General features: G+C 42.5%; 3 protein-coding genes and 1 non-coding gene across 5 annotated transcripts in view; 1 reads left to right on the top strand and 3 right to left on the bottom strand.

Annotated features, from left to right (window-relative positions):
• Positions 1 to 3677: 3677 nt before the first annotated feature.
• On the bottom strand, positions 3678 to 4934 carry Actl7b (actin like 7B). The gene has a single exon (XM_076843208.2). The coding sequence runs from the start codon at positions 4932 to 4934 to the stop codon at positions 3678 to 3680; it is 1257 nt and encodes a 418-aa protein (XP_076699323.1).
• Positions 4935 to 7963: 3029 nt separating this feature from the next.
• Actl7a (actin like 7A) lies at positions 7964 to 9286 on the top strand. The gene has a single exon (XM_076843207.2). The coding sequence runs from the start codon at positions 7964 to 7966 to the stop codon at positions 9284 to 9286; it is 1323 nt and encodes a 440-aa protein (XP_076699322.2).
• A 3458-nt stretch (positions 9287 to 12744) lies between these two features.
• Elp1 (elongator acetyltransferase complex subunit 1) overlaps positions 12745 to 27944 on the bottom strand; it is a 56647-nt gene continuing 41447 nt past the window's right edge. For both annotated transcript variants that reach the window (XM_076845714.2, XM_076845715.2), the window contains exons 30-37: positions 23807 to 23869; positions 23444 to 23504; positions 21437 to 21550; positions 20294 to 20405; positions 19053 to 19180; positions 18436 to 18590; positions 16471 to 16546; positions 12745 to 13371 (exon numbers count right to left, since the gene is read on the bottom strand). In XM_076845714.2, coding sequence (XP_076701829.2) covers positions 13307 to 13371; positions 16471 to 16546; positions 18436 to 18590; positions 19053 to 19180; positions 20294 to 20405; positions 21437 to 21550; positions 23444 to 23504; positions 23807 to 23869 — 774 coding nt within the window. In that variant the 3' untranslated portion in view covers positions 12745 to 13306. The remainder of the gene's footprint in view (positions 13372 to 16470; positions 16547 to 18435; positions 18591 to 19052; positions 19181 to 20293; positions 20406 to 21436; positions 21551 to 23443; positions 23505 to 23806; positions 23870 to 27944) is intronic.
• Positions 22834 to 22967, bottom strand: LOC143393263 (small nucleolar RNA SNORA42/SNORA80 family). The gene has a single exon (XR_013090561.1). It is a non-coding gene; the product is annotated as a small nucleolar RNA SNORA42/SNORA80 family (small nucleolar RNA).

Here is a 27944-nt window from a genome sequence, read left to right as displayed (position 1 = left end):
CATTCTCTCCAAGTAGGAGGGTATAAGATCAGTACCTTAGTGAGCCCCACCATCAGCAGAGGATGGGGGCGGGGTATGGCAGAAGCTGAGTGCCAACTAGCCTTACCTCTCATTACCTTGTTCCATCTCCTGGGCGCTGGGTGGGGATAAAAGTTTAGCTCATCACTGGACCCACCGATGCTACCCCACTGGGGGAATCTGAGCATGGCACCTCCTCCTATGAATGGGAAAGCGGGGTGCAAGATCAGTTTCTCATACAAGGTTCCCCATTGAAACCACAGTTCTGGCAGGGAAACTGGGCATGTTTTTTCCCACTGGTATTTGGATAGAGAAGAACGGGTACTGCCAAAATTTTTTTTTTCTTCTTTGCTCTCAATTTCTCTATCTGCAATTGCTCAAGGGAGATCCCTAAAGCACTGCTTTCCTGCCTGACTCCCAGACTCTATTTATTTTGCTATGACTTATTTGGTTCCTGGTTGTTATTTTACATATTTCTATAAATGCAGAAACCAAGAGGAAGGAAACTCTTTCAAAAGCCTGTGGAATGCTAAAGGATCGGCATCTCAGGAAAATAACACTTTCCTAGTCTGAGAGCTGCGTGATCAGCTGGTGTTTCTGGCTGTGAAAATGAAAGGCCAGGCCCTGAGGCTTCCCTACAGCAGTGGTTCTCAACAGGGCGCTGGGGAGAATCACTTGGGGGCCCTTTAAATCACACCCATGCTTTTACTCCACCCCAGACATTCTGATTTAATTCAGGGGAAGCATGAGCACTGGGATTTCTTAAAAAGCTCCCCAGGTGACTCTAACACGCAGCCAGAATTGAAGGGTTGAGAGCTGATACCCTCAGGATCCTGAGAAGTTCTGAGAAGAATGAGCAATAAAAAGCGGAGGACTAGCAAATACAAATTGGTCCCTCAAGGCAATAAATTCAGGGTGCGTTCCCCCAGATCCCTGCCAGGAGCCAGCCTGCACCTGCGATGCAGAGATGGCCAGACATGGTCTCTGTTCTTTCTGTGGAGGTAAGCAGATGACAGAAGCCAAGGCAGACACACCCATGGTCACAGCAGTGTAAAGGGACGCGAGGAGGAAGCCTCTTGCCTGAGCATATCGGGAAGCATGTTCCAAGGGAGCAGAGTTGAGTAGCACTTCGAGCGATGAATGGAGCTTGGACAGGTGGCAAAAGATGACCCAACACCAAGGAGCAGCATCTCCTGGTACCTTTGGTTTGTACCACATCACAGTTCCTTGTTTACTTCTAAACATTCACATGTGCTGAGCACATGCCATGCACGTTTCTGAGCGATTTGTTTAATAGGAGTGTCTTTTTAGAATTATCTGAGGAACTTTTCCAGTACAGGTTCCTAGTTTCCTCTCCAGACCTACTGAACTGCAGTCTAGGGAGGAAGACCATAAGGGTTTGGGTTCTGGGTTTTTTTTTTTTTTTTTTTTTTTTTTTAGAAACTAGCTCCCTAGATGATTCTGAACTTGCCCTGAGATTTCCAGGTTAAGAATGCCAGTGTTTTAGCAAAGGAGGGACATCTTGCCTGAGGTTTCCAGAGACGTGAGCAAGTGTTGGAGTGACATCGAGTGGTGATGTCCTACTACTTGGATGGGTTGAGAGGCCACTCATCCTCTTTGCCTTTCTAGAGAGTCTGATCTCTCCCTGCTCAATGTTTATTATCAAGATTGCTCTTAGGGGGGTTGGGGGGTAGCTCAGTGGTAGAGCCCTTGTCTAGCATGTGCAAGGCCCCAGGTTCCTTGGTGGGTCCGCGTCAAGCTGACATCCTTTTGGGATTAAATGTTGGCCCAGAGTTCTGGGACACCGCCCCCAGCTGACATCAACCTCCCAGAGAGCACGTGTCCCACTGCATGACAGGACTGAGTTAAACATTCACTCTGGAATCAGACGTTAGGGCCAGGGAGGTGGCTTGGCCTGACTGGCTTGGCCTACATCGCATGCCCTGCCTGCCCTTGGAGCTGAGGGGAGGTCATCCCTGGGCCACATCTGGTACCCATATGGGAGTTGTTGGGAAGAGATAAGGAGAAAAGTGGAGACACCACCTCAGGAATGTCAACGAGACCTAAAATCCACTCCCAGGTTGGAGAAGGGGTGTGAGGGCCAGGCAGGGTCATGGTCAGCTCTTCACACACGCCCTCTTCCTCTTCCCTGAACTAGCACCACCTTGAGAGACTTCAACCATCTTCCTGAGAAACAGACACATACCAACTGGTACCCTGGGGGTGTGGGAGGGAGGCTGTGCTTCCAAATAGAGCACGTTACAGCCCTCCCCCATCCTGTTTTCACCCCCATGTCCCTCCCCACTGGGCATTTCCAAGTCTCAAACCTCTGCCCATTCTGCACAATAGGAAGCATCCTGCACAGTTCAGGCTGCAGCCTTTCTGCCTTGTTCTTTCCCGAATCCACTCTCCTTCCAGAATCTGGTGGAAATCTCCACTGTCCTCTTCATCTGCAGTAGGACCACACACTTATTTCCTCTATCATCACTTTACTGGCATCTTAGGAGAGATGAGTGCACATTCATTGGGTCACTGACCCACCCGCAAATTAAACCTCCTGTCATGCCGGCGGCTGGCTTGAGTTCATGTCAAGGGTTGATTTGCTTGGTGCTCTACGTCTCTGCCACACAGGAATGTTTTCAGAGATGACCAAGCAGGAAGAGGACAGTAGCTGTGACCAGACACAGCAGAAGCTGCTGAGGGGGTGGGAAGGTGAGAGGGGTGGGGAGGGGATAGACATAGACATAGACGTGGTTTGGGGAGATCTTCAAGACCAGCCTGTGGCAGTGGGTTCACATGCAGCACCTGTTTACTGGGGCATATCACTTTCCCCTCTCTGCACCTCATTAGGTTTTTATGATCAGTATTAGTCATTTATGATCAGTATTGGGTTGCAAGAAACAGAAACTAATGCTAGTTAAGTAAAAGTTATGTTGAAGAAGCAGGTACGTAGGTATGAAGACATCATTCAGTAGGGACCTCGGCAGCGTAGAGAATGAGGGCCCCACTGAAAGAATTCATATTTAAGAGGAAAATTTATACACTGTGCCAGCCAAATAAAATGTGTCTACCTTCAGGCTTCCAACCTGCAACATCCCTCTACAGGAAAGTTCTGTGCCTGGCACTGGATACTCAAACTTCAGGCCAGAAGATGGACCTTGGGTAATAAAGAAGGTCTAGTGAGCATGGCTTAGGTAATAATGACTGTTCTGGTACTTTCCCAAGCCCATAGCCCTGGCACTGGGTCCAGGAACATTAAGACTAATGCCAGGAATCTAAGTCTTCTCCAGTTGCCAATCACTCTCGTGGGCTAGTCCCTTAGCAAAAGCTATTTCCCTTTTGGCTGATGGTTGAGTAAGCAATGCGGAGTCTGTTGAATCCAGTTTGAATCTGGAGGATTTAATGGAGTAGCACACCACACTCTAAGCTATGAGCTGATATCACCTACTGAGGAGAAAGGAAAAGGGAGGGGCATCCAGACTGGCCCCCACTTCCCATTCCCATCAACCAGCACCAAAGGTGCAAATCACTTCTAAGCCCAGCTCCCCACACCTTCTATTATCAGATTAGACCAAGAAATTCAGACCAGACAAGAACCATCGCAAGTTAAAATTTTATGTGAAATTCTGTAACTGTATAGTGGCCTGGGGACCCGCCCCTCAGCACTTGCTGTAGATGGCTGCGCTGCCTCGCTCCTCGAACTCTTCCTTGCTGACCCAGAGCTGTTGGAAGGCCTGCAGGGAGGCCAGGATGGAGCCGCCGGTCCACACAGAAGTCTTCCTCTCAGGAGAAGCAGCCACTGTGGGGCTGTCCCCAGGGCACAGGAGGCTCAGCTCCTTCTGGAAGCGCTCGGGAAAGCCATCTAGCATGGTGCAGCCGCCACACAGCAGCACGTTGGCGGCCATCTCCTCCTTGAAGCCAGTGTCCTGGCAGCGGCCCAGGCAGGTGGCTGTGAGCTCAGGGAGGCCTGGCTCGTGGCTGCCCATCAGGGAGGGCTTGAAGAGCATCTCAGCACAGCGGAAGCGCTCCTGGCCGATGGTGATGACCTTGCCGTCGGGCAGCTCGTAGTCCACCCGCAGCTCGTTCAGGCCCAGGCTGAGCTCCTGATCTGGCAGCAGAGCCGCGTAGCAGCACTTCTTCTTGATGTGCTCTATGATATGCAGGTGGTCGTCGGTGAACTTGTGGCCAGACTCATTGAGCAGCTGCATCAGGTAGTTGGTGAGGTCGCTGCCTGCGAAGTCGGCGCAGCTGGTCAGGCCAGGCAGCAAGTCGCCCTCGGAGATGGGCACCACATGCGAGACCCCGTGCCCGCTCTCCACCACCAGCCCCGAGGTCTTGCCGTAGGAGTAGATGGACAGCAGTGCCTGGGATGTCACATGCATGGCAGGGATGCCAAAGGTCTCGAACATGAGCTCCGCGTACTTCTCCCGGTTGCTGCTGGGGCTGAGCGGAGGGTCAGAGACCAGCACAGCATGCTCCTCGGGGAGGATCTTCATGGCTGTGTGGAAGATGTACTCCCAGATGCTCTGGACGCAGTCCCAGTCCACCACGATGCCATGCTTGAGTGGGTTAACCAGCTTCAGGGGTGCCTCCATGTTGAGCAGCTCGTGGCCTACGTAGGTCTCCTTGCGGGTGTCACCTGCATCCGCAGCTGCCTCGGGACTGCGCTTGCCCACAGTAGAGGAGATGAAGTAAGTGGGCCTCGGCTCTCCAGCATAGCCACACTTACAGTACTGGGAGCCCAGGTCAATGATGAGTGCCTTGATCTTGCGCACCTTCTTGGGCTTCATCTTCAGCTGAGCAGTGGAACCTGAGTCCCGAATGCTGGCATCAGGACCTGGCAGGGTTCCTGCCTCTCCTGGGTCCCCCTGGGCGGTGCCCATGGGCATGGGGCTGGGGTTGTTCTTTGTCGCCATCTGCCTTCCTTTCTCACATCCACATCCTAGAGCTCCCTAGGGAGAAATGAGAGTCCACCTCCAGTAGTGTCTTGGCAACCAGTTAGGATTGTGATGTCACTGGAGCTGGTCCATTCAGGCACTCTTAAGGGGGGCCTGGTCTTGTCACCTGCCGCCCCTATCCTTCTAACTTTAGTTTGCTCCAGGCAGGAGCAGGTGGCCAGCAGTTTTAGTAATCTAAGCACAGTAGGGTCTCAGATTTCTGCTCCTGTGGGAGGCCATCCCCACATGTGATTTGAGTTACCTCCCTGGCTGGGTGAGAGGCGCTTAGACACAGCTGTGTCTGAGCCTTCCCCACCCTTTCCCAGGTCCAAGGGCTTGTCCGTGCAGAGGCGTGCCTGGCCACTGACCTGAAGACCCAATCGTTGTTCTTGACCTTGGGATGCTGCCCCCCTTAACCTTCATTGGATGGGATTTCCCTGGAATTTTTTGTTCTCCAATAAAAGCTCACTCCCTGGCGTGCTCACCCTCTCTCGCTAGTCTCTTCTGTAAACCTCGACACTGCATTAGGTGGCTGGAGGCGGGAGCTAGAAGCCGTCTCGGAGCTGATATTAAAGGTAATGAGAGTCTGTCTCTTTAATTTAAAACTCACTAGCAATTTCTTATGAACCGCACCTTCTTTCATGAAGCCCGTGCTGGTTGCATGGCAGTGCTCCCTCCCCTAACTCCACGCCTAACCCCCTGTTCACTGAGGACCCTCTGCTGAGAATGATAAATATTTTATCTCCTACAGTAAGTCAGGCACTGTACCAGGTACTTTTGTTATTGTTATGTTTATATTTTTCCATATTTATTGGTATAATAGAATCATACATAATAGTAGAATTTGTCGTTAAATATTTGTACATGCACATGATATTGCAATAGTTTGGTTGATATCATTGCCCTTGTACCAGGTACTTGTTGCAGAATCCTGGGAGGAAGCAGAGCTGAGTACAGAGGTTCAGAATGCAAATGATTAACCTAAGAGCACACTGCACTCTAACCCAAGTTCATCCAACTCCTACCCACCGAGCCTCCTTAGAAATCTTGAGGATCCAAAAGTGCTTTCCTCCCGTTTGGCCGTCCCCGTCAGACAGTTACACAGCTCGTAAGCCTGTCCTTGGTCCTTTTCTTCTCACACCTCACAAAGCCAAGAGCACCCCCACAAACTCCTTACAGGGGAAAGCCCACCATTGTAGCGGCTGCCCCCTTAAGAGCACAGGGGCTGGGTGTGAGGTTCAAGGTAAGCATAAGACTGGGTTCTGGGTGCCCGACAGTGGCAGCCTCCGCATCAACACCCCCAGCTTCAGAGAGTGCCTGCCAGACGGTGTCTGAGCAGCCTGTGACTCGTGTTGGGTCTCATCGAGGTGTGTCCAGCGCACCCCCAGGGAGGCAGCTGGAGTAGGAGACCTTGGCCTCGCCGGCTGGATACCTTGGTTACCCCCACAGCTTTACTCCTCGATTTCTCATTAATGGGACTCTGGAGAGTCCAATTTCCTTGCTGACCCCATGACCCTGATAAAGGAGAAGGTGACAAATATTATGTCCAAAGAACTCCTCTTAGGATTGTCCTAAGTGTATGAAGTGAGGGTCTGAAGTAAGACAGAAGAGCTTGGCAGTCACCACAGCAACAAAGGCTCCAGCTAAAATGAACCTCAGATAGCATCAGTCCTCTCCTCACAATTGTCTAGTGCTTTCTCATCTCACCTGGTCAGGGCCAAAATCCTTGTGATGGCTTCCGAGGCTCATGGGAGCTGGTCACCTTCCGCCACCCACTTTCTTCTCCCTTCCCACTGGCTCCTTCCTGCCTCCTTCTACAGGCAGCACTGGTCTGCTGGGGTGGGCCAGATAGTTGACACTGATTTTCATTCAACTTTTTGGGTCATGCAGCCTTTGCCGCAGTGACTCAGCTCTGCTATTGGGTTGGAAAACCAATGCAGCTGTGTCCAATAAAGACTTCCAGAGGGGCTGGGGTTGTGGCTCAGTGACAGAGCACTTACCCAACGCCTGTGAGGCACTGGTTTCAATTCTCAGCACCACATAAACAAATAAATAAAAGGTACTGTGGGGCTGGGCTTGTGGCTCCAGCAATAGCATGCTCACCTAGCGCTAAATAAAAGTATTGTGTCCAACTAAAAAATATATCTTTTTTTAAAAAAAGGTACTGTGTTTATCTACAATAAAAAACTTCCAGACAACCAAATCTGCAGGCTGGACCCGGCTATGTTCTGATGGCAACTGCCCCACCTCATTAGCCACATGACTACCTCAGTCCTCTTTACCTTGTGGCTGTCCCTCACCCCCCTCATATCTTCGCACAACTGCCACCATCTCAGGACCCCGCCCAGGTCACAGTAGCCTTGCCACCCCTTTCTGTGCTATCTCTTTTTGCTCTGAACACTTTCTAACGTGTATTTGTTTTGTTTTAACAAATAGCATTTTGTTGTTGTTTTTTGTTTGTTTTTTTAAAGAGAGAGTGAGAGAGAGAGAGAGAGAGAATCTTTTCAATATTCACTTTTTAGTTTTCAGCGAACACAACATCTTCGTCTGTATGTGGTGCTGAGGATTGAACCCGGGCCGCACGCACGCCAGGCGAGCGCGCCACCACCCGAGCCACATCCCCAGCCCAGCATTTTGTTTAATACATAACATTTACTGTCTGTCTCTCCCTCCAACCCCCACCTACAAGCACATAAGCCCTACAAAGGCAGATTTCTCTTTTTTTCCCCACTGCTGTATTCCCAGATGCCTTGCCCAGTACAGTCACTCAATAAACAGTCATGGAAATGAAAGTTCATTACAAAATTTAGAAGGGGAACCATTTCAAAAACAATTCTCCAAAGGTGCTCTAACATGCGTCAAAGGTCCCTAGTACCTAGAAAACCCTGGATCACTGGATGATGTCACAATCACCGATGTCATCATTGGGAACATTGCTATGTGGTCCTCTGATTTAAGCCTCTCAGGCCTTGAACCCAGTGGGAGTGAGGGGCTTTCTCAAGAGCAGTATGGCTCTTGACAGTGTGTGGGCTCCTCAGGCAGCAAACATAGGGGATGGGCCTGCCAAGAAAGCAGGGGACCAGGTCTCCATGCAGACTCAGGTCTTACAGACTGCATCCTTAAAGGAAGGCCCCGCGAAGCGGGCAGTGTGGGTTGGCCGTAACAGTGCAGAGCCGGAAGAACCTGTGAAGTCCACGGCGCCCAAGCAGAGGCCCAAGGTAGAGGTGACCAAAGCAGTGGTCGTGGACCTTGGCACTGGCTACTGCAAATGTGGCTTTGCTGGACTGCCAAAGCCCACACACAAGATCTCCACGACGGTGGGCAAGCCCTACATGGAGACGGCCAAGACTGGGGATAATCGCAAGGAGACCTTTGTGGGGCGGGAGCTCCTCCAATCAGATGTTCGTCTCAAGCTCGTTAACCCCCTGCGGCATGGCATCATTGTGGACTGGGACACAGTGCAGGACATCTGGGAGTATCTCTTCCGACAGGAGATGAAGATCATGCCCGAGGAGCACGCAGTCTTGGTGTCAGATCCACCCTTGAGCCCACACACCAACAGAGAGAAGTATGCCGAGATGCTGTTTGAATTCTTTAACACACCTGCCATGCACATTGCCTACCAGTCCCGCCTGTCCATGTACTCCTACGGAAGGACCTCTGGCCTGGTGGTGGAGGTCGGCCATGGCGTGTCCTACGTGGTCCCTATATACGAGGGTTATCCTTTGCCCAGCATCACTGGAAGGCTAGACTATGCAGGCTCCGACCTGACGGCCTACCTGATGTGCCTGATGAACAACTCGGGGAAGCACTTCACCGAGGACCAGGTGAGCATCGTGGAGGACATCAAGACAAAATGCTGCTTTGTGGCCCTGGACCCCATCGAAGAGAAGAAAATCCCTCCTTCTGAGCATGAGCTTCAGTATACTCTGCCTGACGGGAAGGAGATACACCTGTGCCAGGAAAGGTTCCTCTGCTCAGAGATGTTCTTCAAGCCATCTCTGATCAAGTCCATGCAGCTGGGCCTCCACACTCAGACAGTGTCCTGCCTCAACAAGTGTGACATCGCCCTCAAGCGGGACCTCATGGGGAATATCCTACTCTGTGGGGGAAGCACCATGCTCAGTGGTTTCCCTAACCGTCTGCAAAAGGAGCTGAGTAGTATGTGTCCCAACGACACCCCACAGGTGAACGTGTTGCCTGAGAGAGACACTGCAGTATGGACTGGTGGATCGATCCTGGCTTCGCTTCAGGGTTTCCAGCCACTGTGGGTCCACCGCTTCGAGTATGAGGAGCACGGGCCTTTCTTCCTCTACAGAAGGTGCTTCTGAACGAAGGAGACACTACTTCAGCTCTGCTGGGCAAGCACCCACCCTACTTTCAGAAGCTGAGCCAACATGTTCATCACTGTTTCATTAAACACCCCTCATATTCCCCTCCAGAGCTTGTCTATTTCCTGACAACTTCACAGATGCAGAATTGGCCTTAAGATGTGCATATGCCAAAATAAAAGCAGGGGTGGGGGAAGGATGAATGAAATAGGCATTATATGTTGACTGTTAAACACTTTGCTTTCTTGGGAGAAACTAGACCTAAAATTAATGTGTCCCTTATGGTGCGTTCTCCCCACTGTGGGAGCTACTTTACTGTTTAAGCCAGCTTTGGAAGGGGCTATGGAAAACTCTTTCCATAACACCAGTAGGAAGTATGCTGTAAAAATCCAATCTCCCACAGAGCAGCAGTGTGTATTTCATACCTTGCCAGCAGCTCTGAAGACTTGAAAATTGCTGAAGGTGGCTAACCCCTGCTTTAACTGTACCTTCTTTCAATTCCAACAGACACTTAAGCCTCAATTCTAGTTCTTATTAAGCCATTGTGGTGAGTGGCCACAGTGAATATTATCAGCAAGGTATGTGTACATGTCCTGAGGGACCAACTCTTCAGAAAATAAGTGTTGTATACATACACACTCCCTTTTTAGTATGTGGGCAAAGACTTACCTTCAGTTGAGCACTGAGGTCAGGGATGAAAGTCTAGAATATAGTAGGAATTTGGGGTGGATCAGGATGAAAGCTGCAAATTCTGGGGCTGATGGTGTGTGTGTGTGTGGACAGACAGCTTCTCTATGTTGGTTGTTCTAATCTAGCTGAGGAACCCAAAGGAACTAGCAGATCTTCAGTTGGCAGAGAAGCCTTCCCAAGCCCCAGCAGGCTCTGGGGTATTATTGCAGGGGGAGTTTGTAATTGGAATACACCAAATTGGAAAATCTTTAGGATGGTCTCTAAGGACATTCTTGTCCTGCCTTTAAGATTTTAATCTAAACACTAGCAGGTAGCATAAAACAGTAGAAAGGGCAATGGCTTTAGACTGTGAAAATCTGAAACCTTATTATGCTATCATCTATCTATTTGAATCTATTTGCTTACCTATAAAACCAAATACCTCACAGAGCTGACATAAAACCAGAAACAAATTCCTGAAAACAAGCATCTGGCTCACAATGTCTAGCCAGAACCTTGCAGATATCCACCTTTTGTCTAGAAGCCAAACCATATTTGGCTTATCTGTAATCTGCGTACTTAAAGAGTTATCCAAGAACAATTTGAAGCTGTCTAAGCCCAGTAATTCGAAACTGGGGGGAAATTTTGACAATATCAAAACTATTTTTGGTGGTTACAATGTGTATGTGAGTGTGCACTACTGATATCTAATTTAGGGAAAAGGCCAGAGAAGTACCTAAACATCCAACACACACAAGATAGCTACCCCAACTCCCAAAGAATGTTGTGACCCACAATATTAGAAATATTGCTGAGAAGTCCTGTTTAGCTGGATGACAGCAAAACTCAGAAGAAACAACTATGTCCAAGACACCAAACTGGGTGGACCCAAAGCTCAAACCCTTGCTCTTTCCTTTATGCCATGAGGATACCTACTGTTGTTGATGTCCTGGTGGTCCTTTAGAGCCAACAGAGTAACTGCAGACACAGGGCACAGAAGCACAGAGCACAGGACCCAGAACTCAAAGGCAGGCCTTTAGCATTGCCAAGCAGCACCATGCGAGATGTGGCTGTCTGTGATCTTGTGGACATCTGTAGTTAGTAAGCTTCGAAGGTTCCCACCCTCACCCTAGGTACTAATAAAAAACAACGATGGACACTCAAAGAGTCCCAAGGGCTTGTGCAGAAGGTACTTCCAGAGAAGTCGAAGTATTTACGGACTGGCACAAAAGGAGGGGGAAAAAATCTAATTTTGCTTCCCAAACTTGCAGACTCTTTAAATTACCAAGAATTGTCAGTTTTATTTATTTTCTAAAAACACCTTCTTGTTATGGCTTTTACAAATTTCACAATATGTTTGTAAGTGTGAATGTTTGTGTATACACACAGACACAGAAACTGATTTTAAAATCTGTGGCAATGCAAGAAATTACACCTATTTATTCCACAAGGACACAAATTTCTCCTTTCCCCATATACTCAATTTCTTCCCCACAAATTCTTCCTTGGCTTTGCCTTTAACTTAGAAGGTCTGCTCCTGTCTGCTGCTTCTCAAGTTGAAGAAATTCAACCCTGCTCAGATGAGATAGTATTGATAGTAACCTGCAATCACACAGATTCTTTCTTGCTGTTTCATTATATTATTTTAAGGAAATTGAGCATTCAAGAAAATTCACAGTATTATCAACAAACAAACATATTCACTTCTATTCCTAGTTCAAAGCACGGGTCCTTTACTATTATTCAAAGCAAGAGCACTACAATATATTAAAATGCTATATAAGTTACCATGTTCATTTATCCATGCTAAAGAGAAATCACAAAATATAGCCCCTCAAAGGTGAACTGTGACTTGTAAACCTCTTATGCCAACACCATCTAATTATAGTAAATCCATTATGAGTTTGAAAAGTAGATTTCCTGTGGCACACAACTGTGATTCCAGTAGCTCAGGAGGCCGAGGCAGGAGGATCATGAGTTCAAAGCCAGCCTCAACAAAAGCGAGGTGCTAAGCAACTCAGTGAGACACTGTCTCTAAATAAAATACAAAACTGGGGTTGTACGGCTCAGTGGCTGAGTGCCCCTGAGTTCAATCCCCAATACTGCCCCCGCCCCAGTCAATTTCCTCTAAGCAAAGTATATATCTTTTCTTTTTTCTATTTTATGAAAAATTTAAATACACAATAAAATTAAGTTATACAGCAAATACCTCTAGACTCTATAGTTAGCATTATACTATAGTAAAGAATGTCTTCTGAAATGACAGTTTGGAATAGATCTATAGTCTGATGACCAAAAGCAGCATTTCCTATTAGTTCATATATAGAAATAAGGGTCTGGTTCTGGTATTAAAAACTTTTTTTTTTAAAACTTTACCCAAAGATTAGCCACAAAACTGTTGTCAAAATAAACCAGCCTTTTTCTAGACTTGCCAAAAAGAGAAAACATTCTCATTTTTCCAAAGAAAATAAAAGTTCTTTTGAGAAACTGAATAAAACAGAGGTCAGTTAAAAACCATAAAATAATAAATTAGTAAAATGGCCTAGACATTAAGATAAACATTTTAGTTAAAGGAAGCAATATCTAGAGAACAAAGAATAATTTTCAGCCACGCATGCCAGACACCGTGCACTCACCCAAACCAAAGGTACATGATACTGTTTTAGAAATCCTGATGCATTCCAGCTCTAACATTGCTGACTCTCTAGCAGAATAAACATGGGCAATGAAACAGTCCCTAACAGTTGTAACTATAAGAGGCACAGCCCAATTAAAACTCAATCACATGATTCAGATGACACATTTAACTTTTTATTTTGCTTTAAAGTGAAGCCAGTTAAGTGTCTACATCTGACTGCTGGTAGCACTACTAGTCTTTGTTTATATATAGTGCTCTCTTCCAGTAACATAAAACAAGTAACAATACTTGTCTTCACATTTTTGAGGTAGAAGCCATTAAACATCATTCTCTATTAACAGATAAGAACAGAGGTACAAATCAATTGTGTGACATGTCCAAGGTCCCTATATAAATCAGACTTGTAGCTGGAAATGAGACCTAATCTCATGATTACCATAAAGAATGATGCTCTCAAACAGCACTAAGTACAAGAGCAGAGATTCTTTAAGAAATTATGATATGTTGGCTACAGCTCAAAGTTTTGCTAATGACTAAGATGTATCCTCTCCAAGGGAAATAAAAATAGAGTTGCCTGGTGTCTGCTGAGGTCTGTGACTATAGCAGCTCTCGGCAACACTAAACAGATCAGAACACGTCCAGTTCTGCACTGCCAGGCCTCAGGAACAAAGGGTGGAAGGAGTCTTCTCTGCTGGGGACTTCCTAATGGTCAGTCACTCCAGCAAGCTCAGTTTCCACTGGGTTCTGTCCATCTTTGGTGGTATAAAAATCTCAGCATCTAAAAGAAAGGAAGGGAAATTGTGATAGACTTATAGTCACTTGCAGGTGGGAAATGAGCCAGTATCTCTTCCCTAAACAAACTGGGTGACTAGTTTTTTACAATGACAAGAAAGCATCACAGCCTTAGTAAATGTGTCTGCTACCCTTGTACCCTCTCTCCTGATCAGAAAAAACAACCTGGAGGGCCTTCCCTGAGAAGAGGGACTACATCCAACTTCAAGCATGCTTACCAAGTGATCCAAAGTAGGAGATTTTTCTATTATTTCAACTCGGAGGGGCTGGAAGTGGTTGCATGGCAGTATATACATTTATTGAAACTTAAATTATATGCCAAGATCGGCATATTTTACTATATATAAAATTTACCACTGTTTTTAAAGAGTTAAAAAACAAAAGCAAAAGTGTGGTAGCATGTAAAGAACATGCTGATTCACTAAGATGCCCTGCTAAAAAAGAAAACTAACAAAATGTATGGGGGGTTGCCATTAGAGGGAAAGACCTGTCCCTGTAACAAAGACTCCCAGGTACTCTTTCAGTTAGATCTGTGGAGTCCTTTCTAACTAGGAATCATATATAGAAAGCAAATACAAAAAAATATGTATATAAGAATGTTATTGCTCAACAATTTTGATGATATTAAACTTTCACCAGTATATGGGCAAATATGCAGTATGCAGATATTAAAAATGGTTTTCAAAGAACATTTAACAATATGAGAAAAATCTCAATATTTTCTTAGAAAGCATGATTTTCATATTATATATAAACACATGCATAAACACACATACCATATGATTAAAAATCATCACATTTTACTTTTCTTTGACATACTTTACAACGCAGATTTTCTTTAATGATCATGTCAGTTTTATAATTACACATGCAACTATTACTCTCCACCCACCCACTATACAAAAGAACCATATAAACAAAAGCCCACCAGAGATTTTGTTTGGTCATATATTAACTGTGAAAAAAGACTTTATAAATAAATTCATGGTTAACAACATCCATAAATTTCATAAATAGTGATTAAAGTTTGTATATAACCTATCTTATTTTAAAAATTAGACATAACTATAATTATATTTGAGTCTAGACTTAAACTAAGAATAAATATCAGGTATTGGCTTTTTGGTAGAAAAGTAAAAATTCTGACAAACTGTTATGATAGCAAGGTGTGATGGCTTTCACATTTCCATGTTTGGATTTCATGGAATGAAAAGAGTCATTTAAAAAAAAGGGGCTGGGGCTGGGGCTCAGCGATAGAGCACTTGCTAGCACATGCAAGGCCCTTGGGTTTGATCCTCAGCACCACATAAAAAAAAAATAAATGAAAAATAAAGGTATTGTGTTCAACTACAACTAAAAAAATTATTTAAAAAAAAAAAAAAAAACAAAACCTTAAGAGCTTTTTAATTTTTCTAAGGACCTTAATCCTACCTGTCAATTGTAACAAACCCAGCCTAGCTATGATTTAAGCACTTTTCTAATATCAGTTTAATGCATTTTATACCTTACATATTTGCAAGACTTGCAACTGCCCTGCATGACCATGCACCCACTGAATCATGATACCACCACAGAAAATGACCCAGCAAGTTGCTAATCCCACAGGGGATTGAGAATCCATTTAACCATGCTGGCTGGGGAAGGGCAGTTTAGGAATATTTGAGTGGGACTAATTTTGCAAACAGTTTATCAAGGCCTATTTTTAGATTATAAGAACCTCCCTCTTCCTACCTGAGTCACAGGGCACTGTTCCCAAATACTCAGATGATAAGGGGCCCTCAAGTATTAGAGAGTCTTTAAGGGTTAGTTGGAAAATGGAAGTGCTCTTTGATGTGGAAAACCAGTTAGAACACCCCGGGAATGGTGTGTCTGGACCTGTCCTGAAGGTCATTCTCAGCTTTGCATCAAGAAGCGAGGGATGGAAGGGTCTGGGGGTTAGAGTACAAACTAAACAATTACCAAATCGCCTCAGGTCCAAAATGAATTTTTAGCACCCAGAAATAAGTGTGTGTTGAAGCTGCCACCAAAAGCAGCCCTGCAAACTCGAGGAGGAAGGGGAGCCAGGCTGCAAGTGCTGCTGGGCAGCGGCATGAGCTCCACTGGGCTAGAGTGAGTCCAGCCCAAGAGTCAATGAATCTGAAGCCCCAAAGGCCACATGCCATCAAAATGCTATGATAGTGTAGCATTTAAATGAAAAATCTCAGATGTTGCCTGTCACATGCTAGAAAATGCAAATTAGAGTAGTAAAAACTGCCAAATGTTCTCAAAGGGTTCACCGAATTCTCAAAGAGTATGCTTAAGTGATCCACCTGAAGAGCAAATGCTCAGGCAACAAATTTATCTGTCAAAAGTTTGTAGCCAACTTTCAAAACAAAGCCTTTATTGGCTTGTAACTTTTAGGAATACATAAACTGATTGAGAACCATCTCCCCAAACAATCAATCAAAACATTTTAAGTATAATTAATTTGGAAATGCAGATAAAATGCTAATATTCTTTAGCTTTGCCTTTGAATTATATTTTCATAAAGGTGATAAAAAGGTCCAATGCATAAAGGATTATGAACTTGTCCCCAAGGGGCTGGGGTTGTGGCTCAACAGCAGAGCACTTGCCTAGCAAATGCAAGGCCCTGGGTTCAATCCTCAGCACCACATAAAAATAAATAAAATAAGGTATTTTTTCCAACTACAACTAAAAAATAAATATTAAAAAAAAAAGAAAAGAAAATGTCCCCAAGATGTAATGTATAACTGCCAAGAGCTAAAAATGATGATTTGGAAGAATCTTCCAAATATATGTGTAAATGCAGACTGTTCAAATTGTAACTGTGAGGTGCATGAACAAGAGCATTTCAGTGTTGCTAATTTTTTTTTTTTAATTAAACATTTATTATCATGTTGGATTTTCCCCTACCAAGGCCTTGCCACAAGAAGCATTAAAGTAATCTTACTAAAGATGAAGTCTCAGAATGGAGGGGGAATTGTAGTTAATACCCAATCTCTCTTTGTACTGCTGACCTTCAAAGCACTTATGATGGCTAATCCTTTTGCTCAGTATTTTCAGAATTCATAGGGAAGGTACTAACCAAGAACAGGAATTGGTGTCTTCTGCTGTTGGCAAGAGGCCATGATGCTATTTGCAGTGGAATTGGGACCTAGAACCTAAATAGAAAATAGAGTGTATAAGCAAAGGTTGACTTATTCTTCTGATTTCTGCAAAAATTGAAGGCTCAAATTCTTATTGCAATAAACAACCTATCACTTTTATTAGTATTGCATTGACACAGTAATTCTCTTCTTCTATGTGATTTTTTTTTTTGATACCAGGGATTGAACTTGGGGCACTCGACCACTGAGCCACAATCCCAGCCATATTTTGTACTTTTATTTAGAGGCAGAATCTCATTGAGCTGCTTAGTGCCTTGCTTTTGCTGAGGCTGGCTTTGAACTCACGATCCTCTTGCCTTAGCCTCCAGAGCTGCTGGGATCATGGGTTTGCGCCAATGCGCCCAGCTTCAATGTGATTTTAATTTGCCAGTTTCAACTCAGACCTTCAAATCTCCTTCCTCCTAGAAGAATAAAGTAATAATGGGGGGGTGGAGGACTTTACAATGATATATACCTGACCTTTCCCAAATGAGCAAGCCATATCCCAACACAAGGGAAAAATATCAGAGACTATATAATATAGAACATTTATACTTAGTCATGGGAAACAGTCACTTTAATATTAAATACAAATATGTGTATCTCACAAGTGGAACACAAACTCCACACCCATGTTAAAGCATAAGACTTCACAGGAGTTTCAGGACTTCAACAAGCCTCTGGTTTGCTCTCTCATCTCACCATGCAGTCCCTGAGAAGAACATTTTTAGAAGTAATCCATGCACTCAAAAGCTTGTGGCTCAGGATATCCCAAATGTATCTCATTATACTTTTACTAACCAAAACAAAAGCACAGATTTCTGAAATGACTGCAACCTCCTCACTGAAAGAAAGAAACCCATTCTTATGGAATGCTTGAGAAGCTGGGGCTGGGGCCTGAAAGCACAATCCTCTCTGTCAGCTGACTCCTTATTATGCTCCACCAATAGGGGACACCAGAGGGACAGTGCAAGGCTGGAGGAAGAAGGGATTTGCTTGCTTTCACCCCAGCAGCAGCTGTTCATAGTTTCCATTTATTTCGGTACATTTAGAACCAGCCTTGTCAGGCCCCCCAGAAATATCAGATTGAGGTGACCAGAACCCTCTTCTGTACATTCAAGAACCCAGGCTGTGGGGCAGTGGTTCAGTGGGACAGTGCCTGCCCAGTATATGCCAGGCCTCTAAATTATAATAATCTCTGAAACTCTTCTACTCTTCCCTTTGTTCTCCAGCTTTAGGAACAGCAAATGTTATCCTCTACCCTCTAGTTACTATCTCTGTGTCCCTCCGTCTTCTGTGGTCCCCTCTTGCCTTTTCAGTTCCCCAACACTTACTTCACCAATCCATGTATTAAATTCTCTGTGAGGAAGTAACAATTGAGGTTTTTATTTTCCTTACTGGACCCTAAAAGACGGGCCTTTCTGAATCCAAACCAAAACTTTTTACAATAAACCTCAAGGGTCAGAGAGTGAGCAGAGGTATTCTCAATAAACAGATGACTGTACATGAGAAATCCTGATGAGACACAAAGCTGCTTCAGTCCCAACCATGACTTCTCAACTCGGAGGTGAGAGATCAACTCTGATTCTACTTTCTCCTCTCCCCACTCCATCCTCTATGCTCAGGGAAAAAAATTCCAAATTCTCAATGAAAGTTACTTGTACCCAGAAAGGAGAAAGAATATCTCACTTAACCTCTGCCTATGTGCACTAGCCACTGAATGGGCAAAAGTAAAACCTTCTTACTGACAGCCTAAACAACAATCTAAGATAATTTAAGGAGGGCATATGGTATTTTAAGAACAGTAAATTTCTTAAGTGCTTTGACTTTTAAGGGATTGTGTGAATGTAATGACCTATGAATGTGATGAAAGAAAACTGCACACTCCCTTGGAGAAAACTTACAGGTGTGGTGGAATTCTGCTGATAGGCAAGAGTCCAAATTTCTGGCAGTGACCTTTCCATCAGCTGCAGAGCACCCTCAAAGGCCATCTGTAATTCCCTTCCTTGCTCATCAAACTCAAAGAGAAAGAGCATCTTTAAAAGACGATGTACTTCATCTAGAGAAGAAATTTGAGTGAGTGGCAAGCTGTGTTCTCCATCTCCACAGCTAGAATCAGACCATAGTTTCTTTCTCAAGCAGAAAATTTCTACAAAATTTCACATTACAGTTGCTTTCTCTCACATTTATTTCTTTCCTCCCAAATGCTGAAGTAATTAAACACATCTACTGCAAAAGGAAAAACACTGGGGCCATGCAGGAAGCAGGGCCACACAGTCCTTTATCCTGGCTTAAGTGCTCACCTCTCATAGTTGGGTGAGGTAGCCCCAATGGAGGAAGGTGTGCAGGCTGCTGCTGAGCAGGGCTGTCACAGCAGCAGCCCTTCCTGCTGAAAAAATTTCTTCTTCTCTCAAATTGGGAAAATGGTATCCACTGAAAATTGTCATCTATGGAACTAGGTTGGGTGCCCATTTACTAATTTTTTTGTGGTCAAGAATCATCATCAATGTTAAGACTATACCTTTCAATTTTTCGGTGCTTTGTACCACTTCACTCAATGCCTCCAACAGGGCCAGATCCTCCTGTGGACTCCCTTCTTTGAGGCTGTGCTTCTTCCGCTCTGCCTTGCGGCGATTCTTAGATGATCTCCTGTCAGAAATTAAAGAAATGTTTAACAGGTGCTCCGCCTGTGCTGAGTGGACTGAAATGAATGCCCACTGGCCACCGACTTTCTGGGAAACCAGAGTCTACAGATGTCCAAGTATTCTGGCAGAAAATGGCATTAAGGTATTAAAGCTACATGTTAACACATAAAAGGGGACTGTGCGTGAGTGTTGGAATAAAAAAGATATAGGGAAAATCCTCTTCAAGGATATAACCCTTACGTAAGATATAAGGAAATATCTAAACAGTGGTATTTTTCCTTAAAGTTTTGATTAAAATACAGAGTGAAATGAAGCTATATCTTATACCATCCTGTAATAATGAGCAGATCAACCAACTTGAATTTTACACTAGCTAAATAAATGTGAAAGCAACAAAATAAAATTTAAACAAGGAGATATGACATGCCAGTTTGATATATAACAGAAGACACATGAATTCCATTTCTTCCTGCTGCAGGGCTTTAATCATGCTATTTGGTTTTTCTAGAACTTTTTCTCTCTGACTCTTAAAAAGTCCATTCAAGTTGGCTTTGTTCCAGTTTCTAATCACTCAACAGACCTCTATGAATAAGTTCACTTTGAACAAAAAATCTTGTTTTGTGTCTTCCAAGCAGGACTCCAAGCTCTTATAATTCAAATCTCCTTGTAAGTATTTGGAAGTCACTGCACTGACATTCAATACTTGTGGCAAACTCACACCAAGTCAAAGTGAAATGCCTTATTTTATATTCACAACCTCTTCCAATCTGGATTCTAAAGAAACCTGGAATTTTTGTGTTTTGTTTTGTTTTTTTTAAAATCTTTTCATTGTAGTCACTCACTCTTTGTTAAACCAATACAATCAGATGTTATAGAAATTGACTAGCCAGTGAAGTACCTCCTGGGCATTAGGCAACTCACAGGCCATGAAGCTGCAGAGAACAGTTCAGTGCCAAGTCTAAGCTCACAAATACATCACACAGGTTCTTGCACAACCTCCACTTGGCCTTGAAGAACATTCCTCCTGAACTGTACTAGTAGAAAACCAACTTATGTGCTTCTACTTTCTCCATTTACACAGGGGATGATCAATGTACTGAGCAGAGTTGATACGTACGCTGATATTCTGGAGTTACTGTGGGAGTACCTGCCACTCATCTCACTGCCGCTCACAACACTGCTGGTTTCAGAGAAGAGGTCTGACTCTTGACCATGGGTTACTTCTTCATCTAGAAAAGAACCACCACATGCAGATGAAAAATTCCCTGCTAACACGGACTTACCTTCAATGAGATAAATGGATTACAACCAACTAGTAAGTATCGAAAGACGGATGAAAATTATTATAGTCAATCTCAAATAAGTGAGATATTGAACACAAATTATTACTACTGTGAATCAGTAGTGTACCAAACATTTTTCCTTTTCTTTTTTGAAATGAGGAAAACTTATTTTGTGAAACAGAAACAAGTCACTGCTGGTTGGATGGGGATGGGGGGAGTGGGGGTGGAATACTTGGCATAGCTCTTCTGTTTCGTGCTTGGTTCTGACCCAAAGACCTTCTCCAACACTCAGAAATACAGACATACATAGCCCCTCAGGGGCCTCAGACTCTACATGGTATAGTTAAAAAAAAAAAACAACAAAAAAAAAACTGCTATGGTTTGAATATAGCTTGGCCCAATTCAATAACTTATTTTGAGGCTTAATTTCTCAAAGGGACAGTGGTAATGAATTTAAGAGAGACTAATGCTTTTCTTGCAGGAGTGAGTTCTTGTTCCCATGAGACTAAACTGGTTGCTGTGATACTGAGCTGTTATAAAGTGTGCCTGGCACAGCTCCTCACTTTCCTGCACACATGCATTTCTTTACAGATGTCCACTTCCCTTTCTGTCATGAGGCCCTCACCAAAAGCTAGGCAAGGGGCTGGGGGTGTGGCTCAGCAGTAGAATGCTCACCTCGCACATGTGAGGCGCTGGGTTGGATCCTCAGCACCATATAAAAATAAATAAATAAAATAAAGGTATTGTGTCCAACTACAACTAAAAATATATATATTTAAAAAAAAAAAAAAAAAGCCAGGTGAATGCTGGTGCCATGTTAGAACTCTGACCCAATAAATCTCTTTATAAGTTATGCAGCCTAAGATATTCTATCATAGCAACAGAAAATGGACTGACAGATACTAAGCAGCTTAGACAATATGCAGTGGTGCTAGGCCCATCCCACAAGTATTGATAGGCTTCATGCAGGCACTCACCCAGATGCGCCTGCGGCGCTTGCTCCTTGAGCTCTCGAACCACCAGCAAGCGATTTTTATGGCGACTGAATATGGCTGTTTCAGAGTCCAAAAATGCCATGTAATTTTTCTGGGCTGAGGATGCAGAATGGAAAATAATTGGTATGTGATTTGTTTAAGCAAAGAGAAAAAACTAAGGGGAATGGAAAAGCAGTCAGGAAGGATTAAAATTCAACAAAAAGAGGTGACAAATTTTTCCAGCAGGATTTTTTTCCTTAATGAGCATTAATGAACTGGAGACTGAGATTCCAGATCTGAGTTCATCAGTATCATTCCTGCATATCTACCACTACACTTGAAAATCCTCTGAACAAAGACTTGGAATCTATCCAAAAGATTGGCAAATAAAGGGAGAGCACAGGAAGCTATTAACAAAATAGGAAGAAAGTTACTTGAATGTTTCTTCCTAAACATAGATCAAAATGCCTAGGGGTATAGAATAAATGAACCTAAGGATTTTTGAAAATTATCTTCCAATGGAAAAATAATAAAAGAAAAAAATGTCACTAGCTGAATATATGCAAAAAAAATCAAAATGGTCCTATCCAAGGACCCATGTTATTAATAGGTATTAGGCTTGTGCAGATGAATTATTAACATATTTTTATGTTCTCATTAGTCATGTAGATCCAAGTAAGAGCTGGCTAAATGAATGGTTACAGTACCAGGAATGATGCTTCGTGTATCCAGATAGGGACAATTAAAACGAATAGTGAAAAAAGTACCCCAACAACAGTTCTGGTGAGGATGGGGACAGGAGGAGAGGAAGGCAGAGAATATAAATAAATGCAAATGTCAGAAAGGCCAGACGTCCTTATGAGACAGACTGCTTAAAAAGTAAGAGATTAAAACCAATGTGCACTCCTAAGATTTCTAGAAGTCAAATTGATTTTATTTTTTCCCATCTTGTTAAAGGATCCCAGAGGCTATCGGAATATTCTAGACTTTTAATATTCACTCATTCTCTAGGAACCATACATAAACATCATGTACAAAGGTTCTTTTTATTTATTTTTTACTTCTAGTTTTATAAAAATCAGAATAGTTTGACACATACACCCTTCACATAGATTTACCAATTGTTAACATTTTGCCTATTTTCTGCCTGTTTCTCTGTGCATGTGTGTTCCTGTGTGCACATATGTGCATCACACACACACAGCTATAGAACTTTCAGATATTATCTTTCATTCCCAAATACTTTATCATTTATCTCTTAAGAATAATGAGGATAATATCTTATAAAGCCACAAGATTAAATGTAGAAAATTTATCACTGATATAATACTATTACCTAATGTAGTTCATACTCAAATTTACCAACTATTCCCCCAAACAAAGATTCCTTTTTCTCCCCTTACTGGGCAACTTACTTCAGTACTAGCAGCCCACAAACACAGAGGCCAAACAATGGTGTGCAACCAGAGTTTGCTCTGGCAGAGGACCTATGACAGGCCCAGTGACCCAGGCCTGCCATAAACCAAACCCATACATTACAAAGATTTGTGGTTTTTGGTTTTTTTCTTTTTTTTTTAACTACATAGGCACTTGACCACTGAGCTATATCCCCAGTCATTTTTATTTTGAGACAGGGCCTTACAAAGTGACCGGGACTGGCCTTAAGACTTGTGATCCTCCTGCTTTACCCTCCTGAGTCACTGGGATCACAGGTGTGCACCAGTCTGGCACAAAAATTCTGAATTGTATTTTATCATAGGTTCTAATGTTTTAAATCTTTTATGTTTAACTAACAGTTCAGCATAGTTTTAAAAATTATGATTGAGTGTATATAACATATGCTTTTAAAATGCAGTCACAGGGCTGGGGATGTGTCTCAGTGGTAAAGTGTCCCTGGTTTAAATCCCTGGTACCAAAACAAAACAAAAAAGAGTAATAGAGTATCCCCCCATCTTTCTTCTTCCCTTCTCTATACTTCCAAACTAATGCTATCTACAATGTAACCCTCACCTTCTAAAATGGAAGGCTTTATGTTGGTCTCTATAATATCCAGTCTGTTATATTTGTATACCTAAGAGGAAAAAAAAATAACAGTTTTAGGCAAGAAAACTTCCTGTGTACACATACATGCATCACACACACATACACTTGTTGATACATCCACTGAACTTTTTAAAATTTAAGTTTCAGGTATTATCCTTCACTTCCAAATACTTCAGCATATCAAGGATAGTTTTCTGAAGAGCAGGGATCCTCTCTAGCAGCCAAGAAATTCAACTCACTTTAATAAAAAGCAGTCAAACTTTATTTTGTCTCCCTTGCTGCTCTCTCTCATTAGCACCCAACATAGGAAGATTTCAGAATTTCTCTTACCAATCTCAGAGCCTCTTCCCAGGCAGCTCCTTCTAACAGCAAGAGCACAGCTTCTTCATAATCCTGGCAAGAAAGACAAGCAGAGAAGGGAGTAAGCATGTCAGATGAAGCCTCACCCAACCACAAAACTTCCCTGAGCTGCCTTCACGTCCCTGGCCTACCTCGCCACTCAGACCCCTCAGAGTCACAGCTCGCAGGTTCCTGGCATGCTAAGACACTCTGGTTTTACTCTCTGTAAGCACTGGTACAAAAGACAGAGGAGGGGTGGTGCTCCTCAACATGATGACAAAAACACAGGTAAATATGACCTCTTTACGTTTCGTGATATCAAAACCACCAGGCAGGTCTGTTAGCAATGCCCACTTCCCCAGCTTCACCACCAAAGTTAGTCTTTTTACTCTTTTCAACATTTATTTTTTTCTCCAATATTTTCTTTCAAAAAATTTCAAACCTTTAGAAAACTGAAAATGACTGATGATGGTAAACATCTTTTCATGTGCTGGTCATTTATATATCTTCTTTGGAAAAACAATCTATTCAAATCCTGTGATAATTTTAAAAGGGTTTTTGTTACTGTTGTTGAATTTTAAGAGTTTCTTTATATATTCTGGATATTAAATGTTTATCAGATATGATTTGAAATATTTTATTTCATTCTAAAGATTATTTTTTCACAGTCTTGATGATGTCTATAAATATAAAAATTCTTAATTCTTATGAAACCCAAATTATGAACTTTTCTTTTGTTGCTTGTGCTTTTTGTGTTAATTTTAAGAATCCATTGCACCAAATACAAGGTCAAGAAGGTTTACCCTATGTTTCCTTCTGAGAGTCTTAAAATTTTAACTCTTAAATTTAAGTTGTTGATCCATTTTGAGTAGCCTGAAGTTTTGTTTTATTTTATTTTTTAGTCATCAATGAACCTTTATTTTATTTATTTATATATGGTGCTGAGAAGTGAACCCAGTGCCTCACACATGCTAGGCAAGCGTTCTACCACTGAGCCACAAACCCAGCCCCTTACCTGAAGTTTTTGAAAACTTAGGGAATGTCAAAGAAAAATCTATATTTCTAACTTCTCTTGAAAGAGAAGAAATAATAAAAGATGCTTTTGGCTTATACTGAAATATTCTTAAAAAATAACTAATCATAACAATAATAAATTATTACAGAGTTTATCATATGTGTAGAATTAAAATGTAAATTATACAAAAGACAAGAGTGGGGAATGTAAGTATATTCTTGTAAGGTTCTTACATTATACATAAAGTGGTATATTATTAGCTGAATATATACTATGATAAATGATTATGGTATATACTGTAACTCCTTGAATAATCACTAAAATATTCAAAGCCAGTAATGGAGATAAAATGGATTTATGAAAAAATACTAGATCCAAGAGGGTAGAAAAGAGATAAAAAGAAAAAAAAGATCAATTAGACAAAATAAAACAAAAAAACCAGAAAGACAATAGGTTTAAACCCAATTATACTGGTAATCTCTTTAAAAGCAAATGGTCTAAACACTCCAATTAAAAGACAGCGAATGAGCCTGGATGTGGTGGCACATGCCTGCAACCCCAACTGCTTGGGAATCTGAGATCAGCCTGGCATAGTCTCAAAAAATAATAAAAAGGGGCAGTGAGTCTGGAGTTGTGGCTCAGCAGTGGAATGCAGCGCTTGCCTAGCACGTGCAAGGCGCTGGGTTAGATCCTCAGCACCACATAAAAATAAATAAATAAAATAAAGATATTGTGTAGGGATGGAGGTTAGTGGTAAAGCACCCCTGGGTCCAATCCCTAGTGCTAGAAAACTAAAATATAAATAAAAACAGCAAAGATTGTCAAATTATATTAAAAAACAACAACTACTACTACATGTTGTCAACAAGAAGCCTACCTTAAACATAAAGACCAAATACAGATACATTAAAAATAAAAGAATGGAAAAAATACGCCATGAAAAGAGTAGTTAAAAGAAAGCTGAAAGGGCTACCTTAATAACACAAAGTGAATTTCAGAATAAGAAATATTAACAATGATAAAGAGTAATACTTCAAAATTAATTCATCAAGGACAGGCATGATGGAGACACTGACAGAATGAAAGGAGAAACAGAAAAATACACCACTGCAGATGAGGATTTAAACATTTTCTCTTCCAGCACTGATAAAGTGGTGAAAAAAAATCAATGATGACAAAAAAACCAGAGCACAATCAACCAACCTAATCTAATGAACATGATGGAACACCTCATCCCATCACAGATGTCATATTCCCAGGCACGCAATATCCTTTAAAACAGACCACACTGGGTTATAGATGAGGACTGAATTAACAAAAAGTGTGCTCTCTAATCAAAACAGAATTAAAGTAAGAATCAATAACAGAAAGATGGCTGGAAAATCTCCAAACACTGCAAGCTAACCAACACTTCAAAATAACTCATAGGTCAGTAAAGAATCACAAGGGAAATTAGAAAATGAAGATACAATATGTCAAAAATTGTAGGTTGTAGCTAAAACAGAGCCCAGGGAAATTATGGCAACATGTGCTTAAACTACTAAGGAGGGGAAGGTCTCAAATCAGTAATTTTTAAGCCAACACCTTAAGAAAATAGAAAAATAAAAAGCAAATTTAACCCAAAGCAAACAATAAAGAAATAATAAATTAATGAAATAGAGCGTGGAGAAAAACAATGAAATAGCTCATTTTTAAAAAAGACCAATAAAATTCATTAGCCTCTAGCCAATAACAACAACAACAAAACCAAAGACACAAGTAAACAATATCTGGACTGAAAGATAGGACATCGCTATGGGCCCTACGGACAATAAAAGAGTAAGACAACATTATGCATAACTTTATGTAAATAAATCTGACAATTTAGATGAATTTCTTGAAGGATCCAAACTACCAAAGCTCACTTCAGAAGAAACAGATAACTCTAATAGGCATATGTCTACTAAAGAAACTGAATTTACAGTAAGACATTTTCAGCAAAGAAAACTTTAGGCCCAGATGGCTTTACTGATAAGTTCTACCAAACATTTGAGGGGAAAAGTATGTCAAAAGCTGAGCAGGGAGAGAGAGATGTGCTGCCAAGTGTCAGGGGAGCTGGCTAGAGTAATGAGCCCAACTGAAAGCTAAGCCTGGGATAAGCAAGAGGCTAACCCCAGAGAAACCCCCAACTCCTCTTCATTCTCCCCCAGAGAACACCAGAGCACACGAGTCCAGGTCACCTGGCCCAGCACTGGGTTCTATCACTATTGAGGGAGCCCAGAACAAAAAGCTTCAACAGAATTTTATGGACCTTGGCAGAGGACAGAAAGGGGGAGGTGGCTAGCAGTGGAAAAGTACTGGCTAGCGATATGCTTGGGAGAAAGTGTCTTTAAGTGTCACCTCTCCTCTACTGCACTGCAGAGGCCAAGACAGGGGTGCCTAGAGATGAACTTGGCCCAAGGCCTCAGATAAATAGACCTAGAAATGAAAGTACCAGGGCTAGGAACGCACAAATGGGAAGAACAAGACCGCTAGGGGCCGGGTCCTTGGCTGCGCCCCCTTCAGTGCATGGGCAGCGCACCAGGCAGGGTGTGGGAGGGGCAGCTTCTCCTGCGAGGCTCCTACAATTGCTCAGTCAGGTCTGAAAACTCACTCAGGAGTCTTTAACCAGGAGCCAGATTCCTAACATAATTATACACAAACTCTTCAAGAAAAAAAAAAAAAAAAAAAGGAATGAGGAACACTTCCCCTCATTTTATAAGAACAACATCATCCAGACAAAGACTTAAAAAATGCTCATGAACACAACTACAAATCCTCAAGCAATCCTCTAATCCACCAATATAGGAAAAGGATAAGAAATGATAGCTGAGTGGTTTAACCTAGAATGCCATATTGATTTAATAACTGAGAATCAAGCAGCGTAATTTATTATCATCACTGGACTAAAAAACAACAACAACAAAAAACAGATCATAGTTGAAAACACACTGGACAAAATTCAACACCTAGTCATGATAAAAACAACAAAATTGCTCAGAACTAGGATTAGAAGGGATTTCCTTAATCCAAGAAAGCACAAATTGTCATATTTTTCCTGTTTAAAGGCTAACGAGTAAATATTTTCGGCTCTGT

This window comes from Callospermophilus lateralis, chromosome 2 (genome assembly GCF_048772815.1).
Source record: "Callospermophilus lateralis isolate mCalLat2 chromosome 2, mCalLat2.hap1, whole genome shotgun sequence".
In the NCBI taxonomy this organism is placed as follows: domain Eukaryota; kingdom Metazoa; phylum Chordata; class Mammalia; order Rodentia; family Sciuridae; genus Callospermophilus; species Callospermophilus lateralis.
The sequence above is the reverse complement of the archived record's forward strand: the minus strand, read 5'-3'. Positions and strand labels throughout refer to the sequence as shown.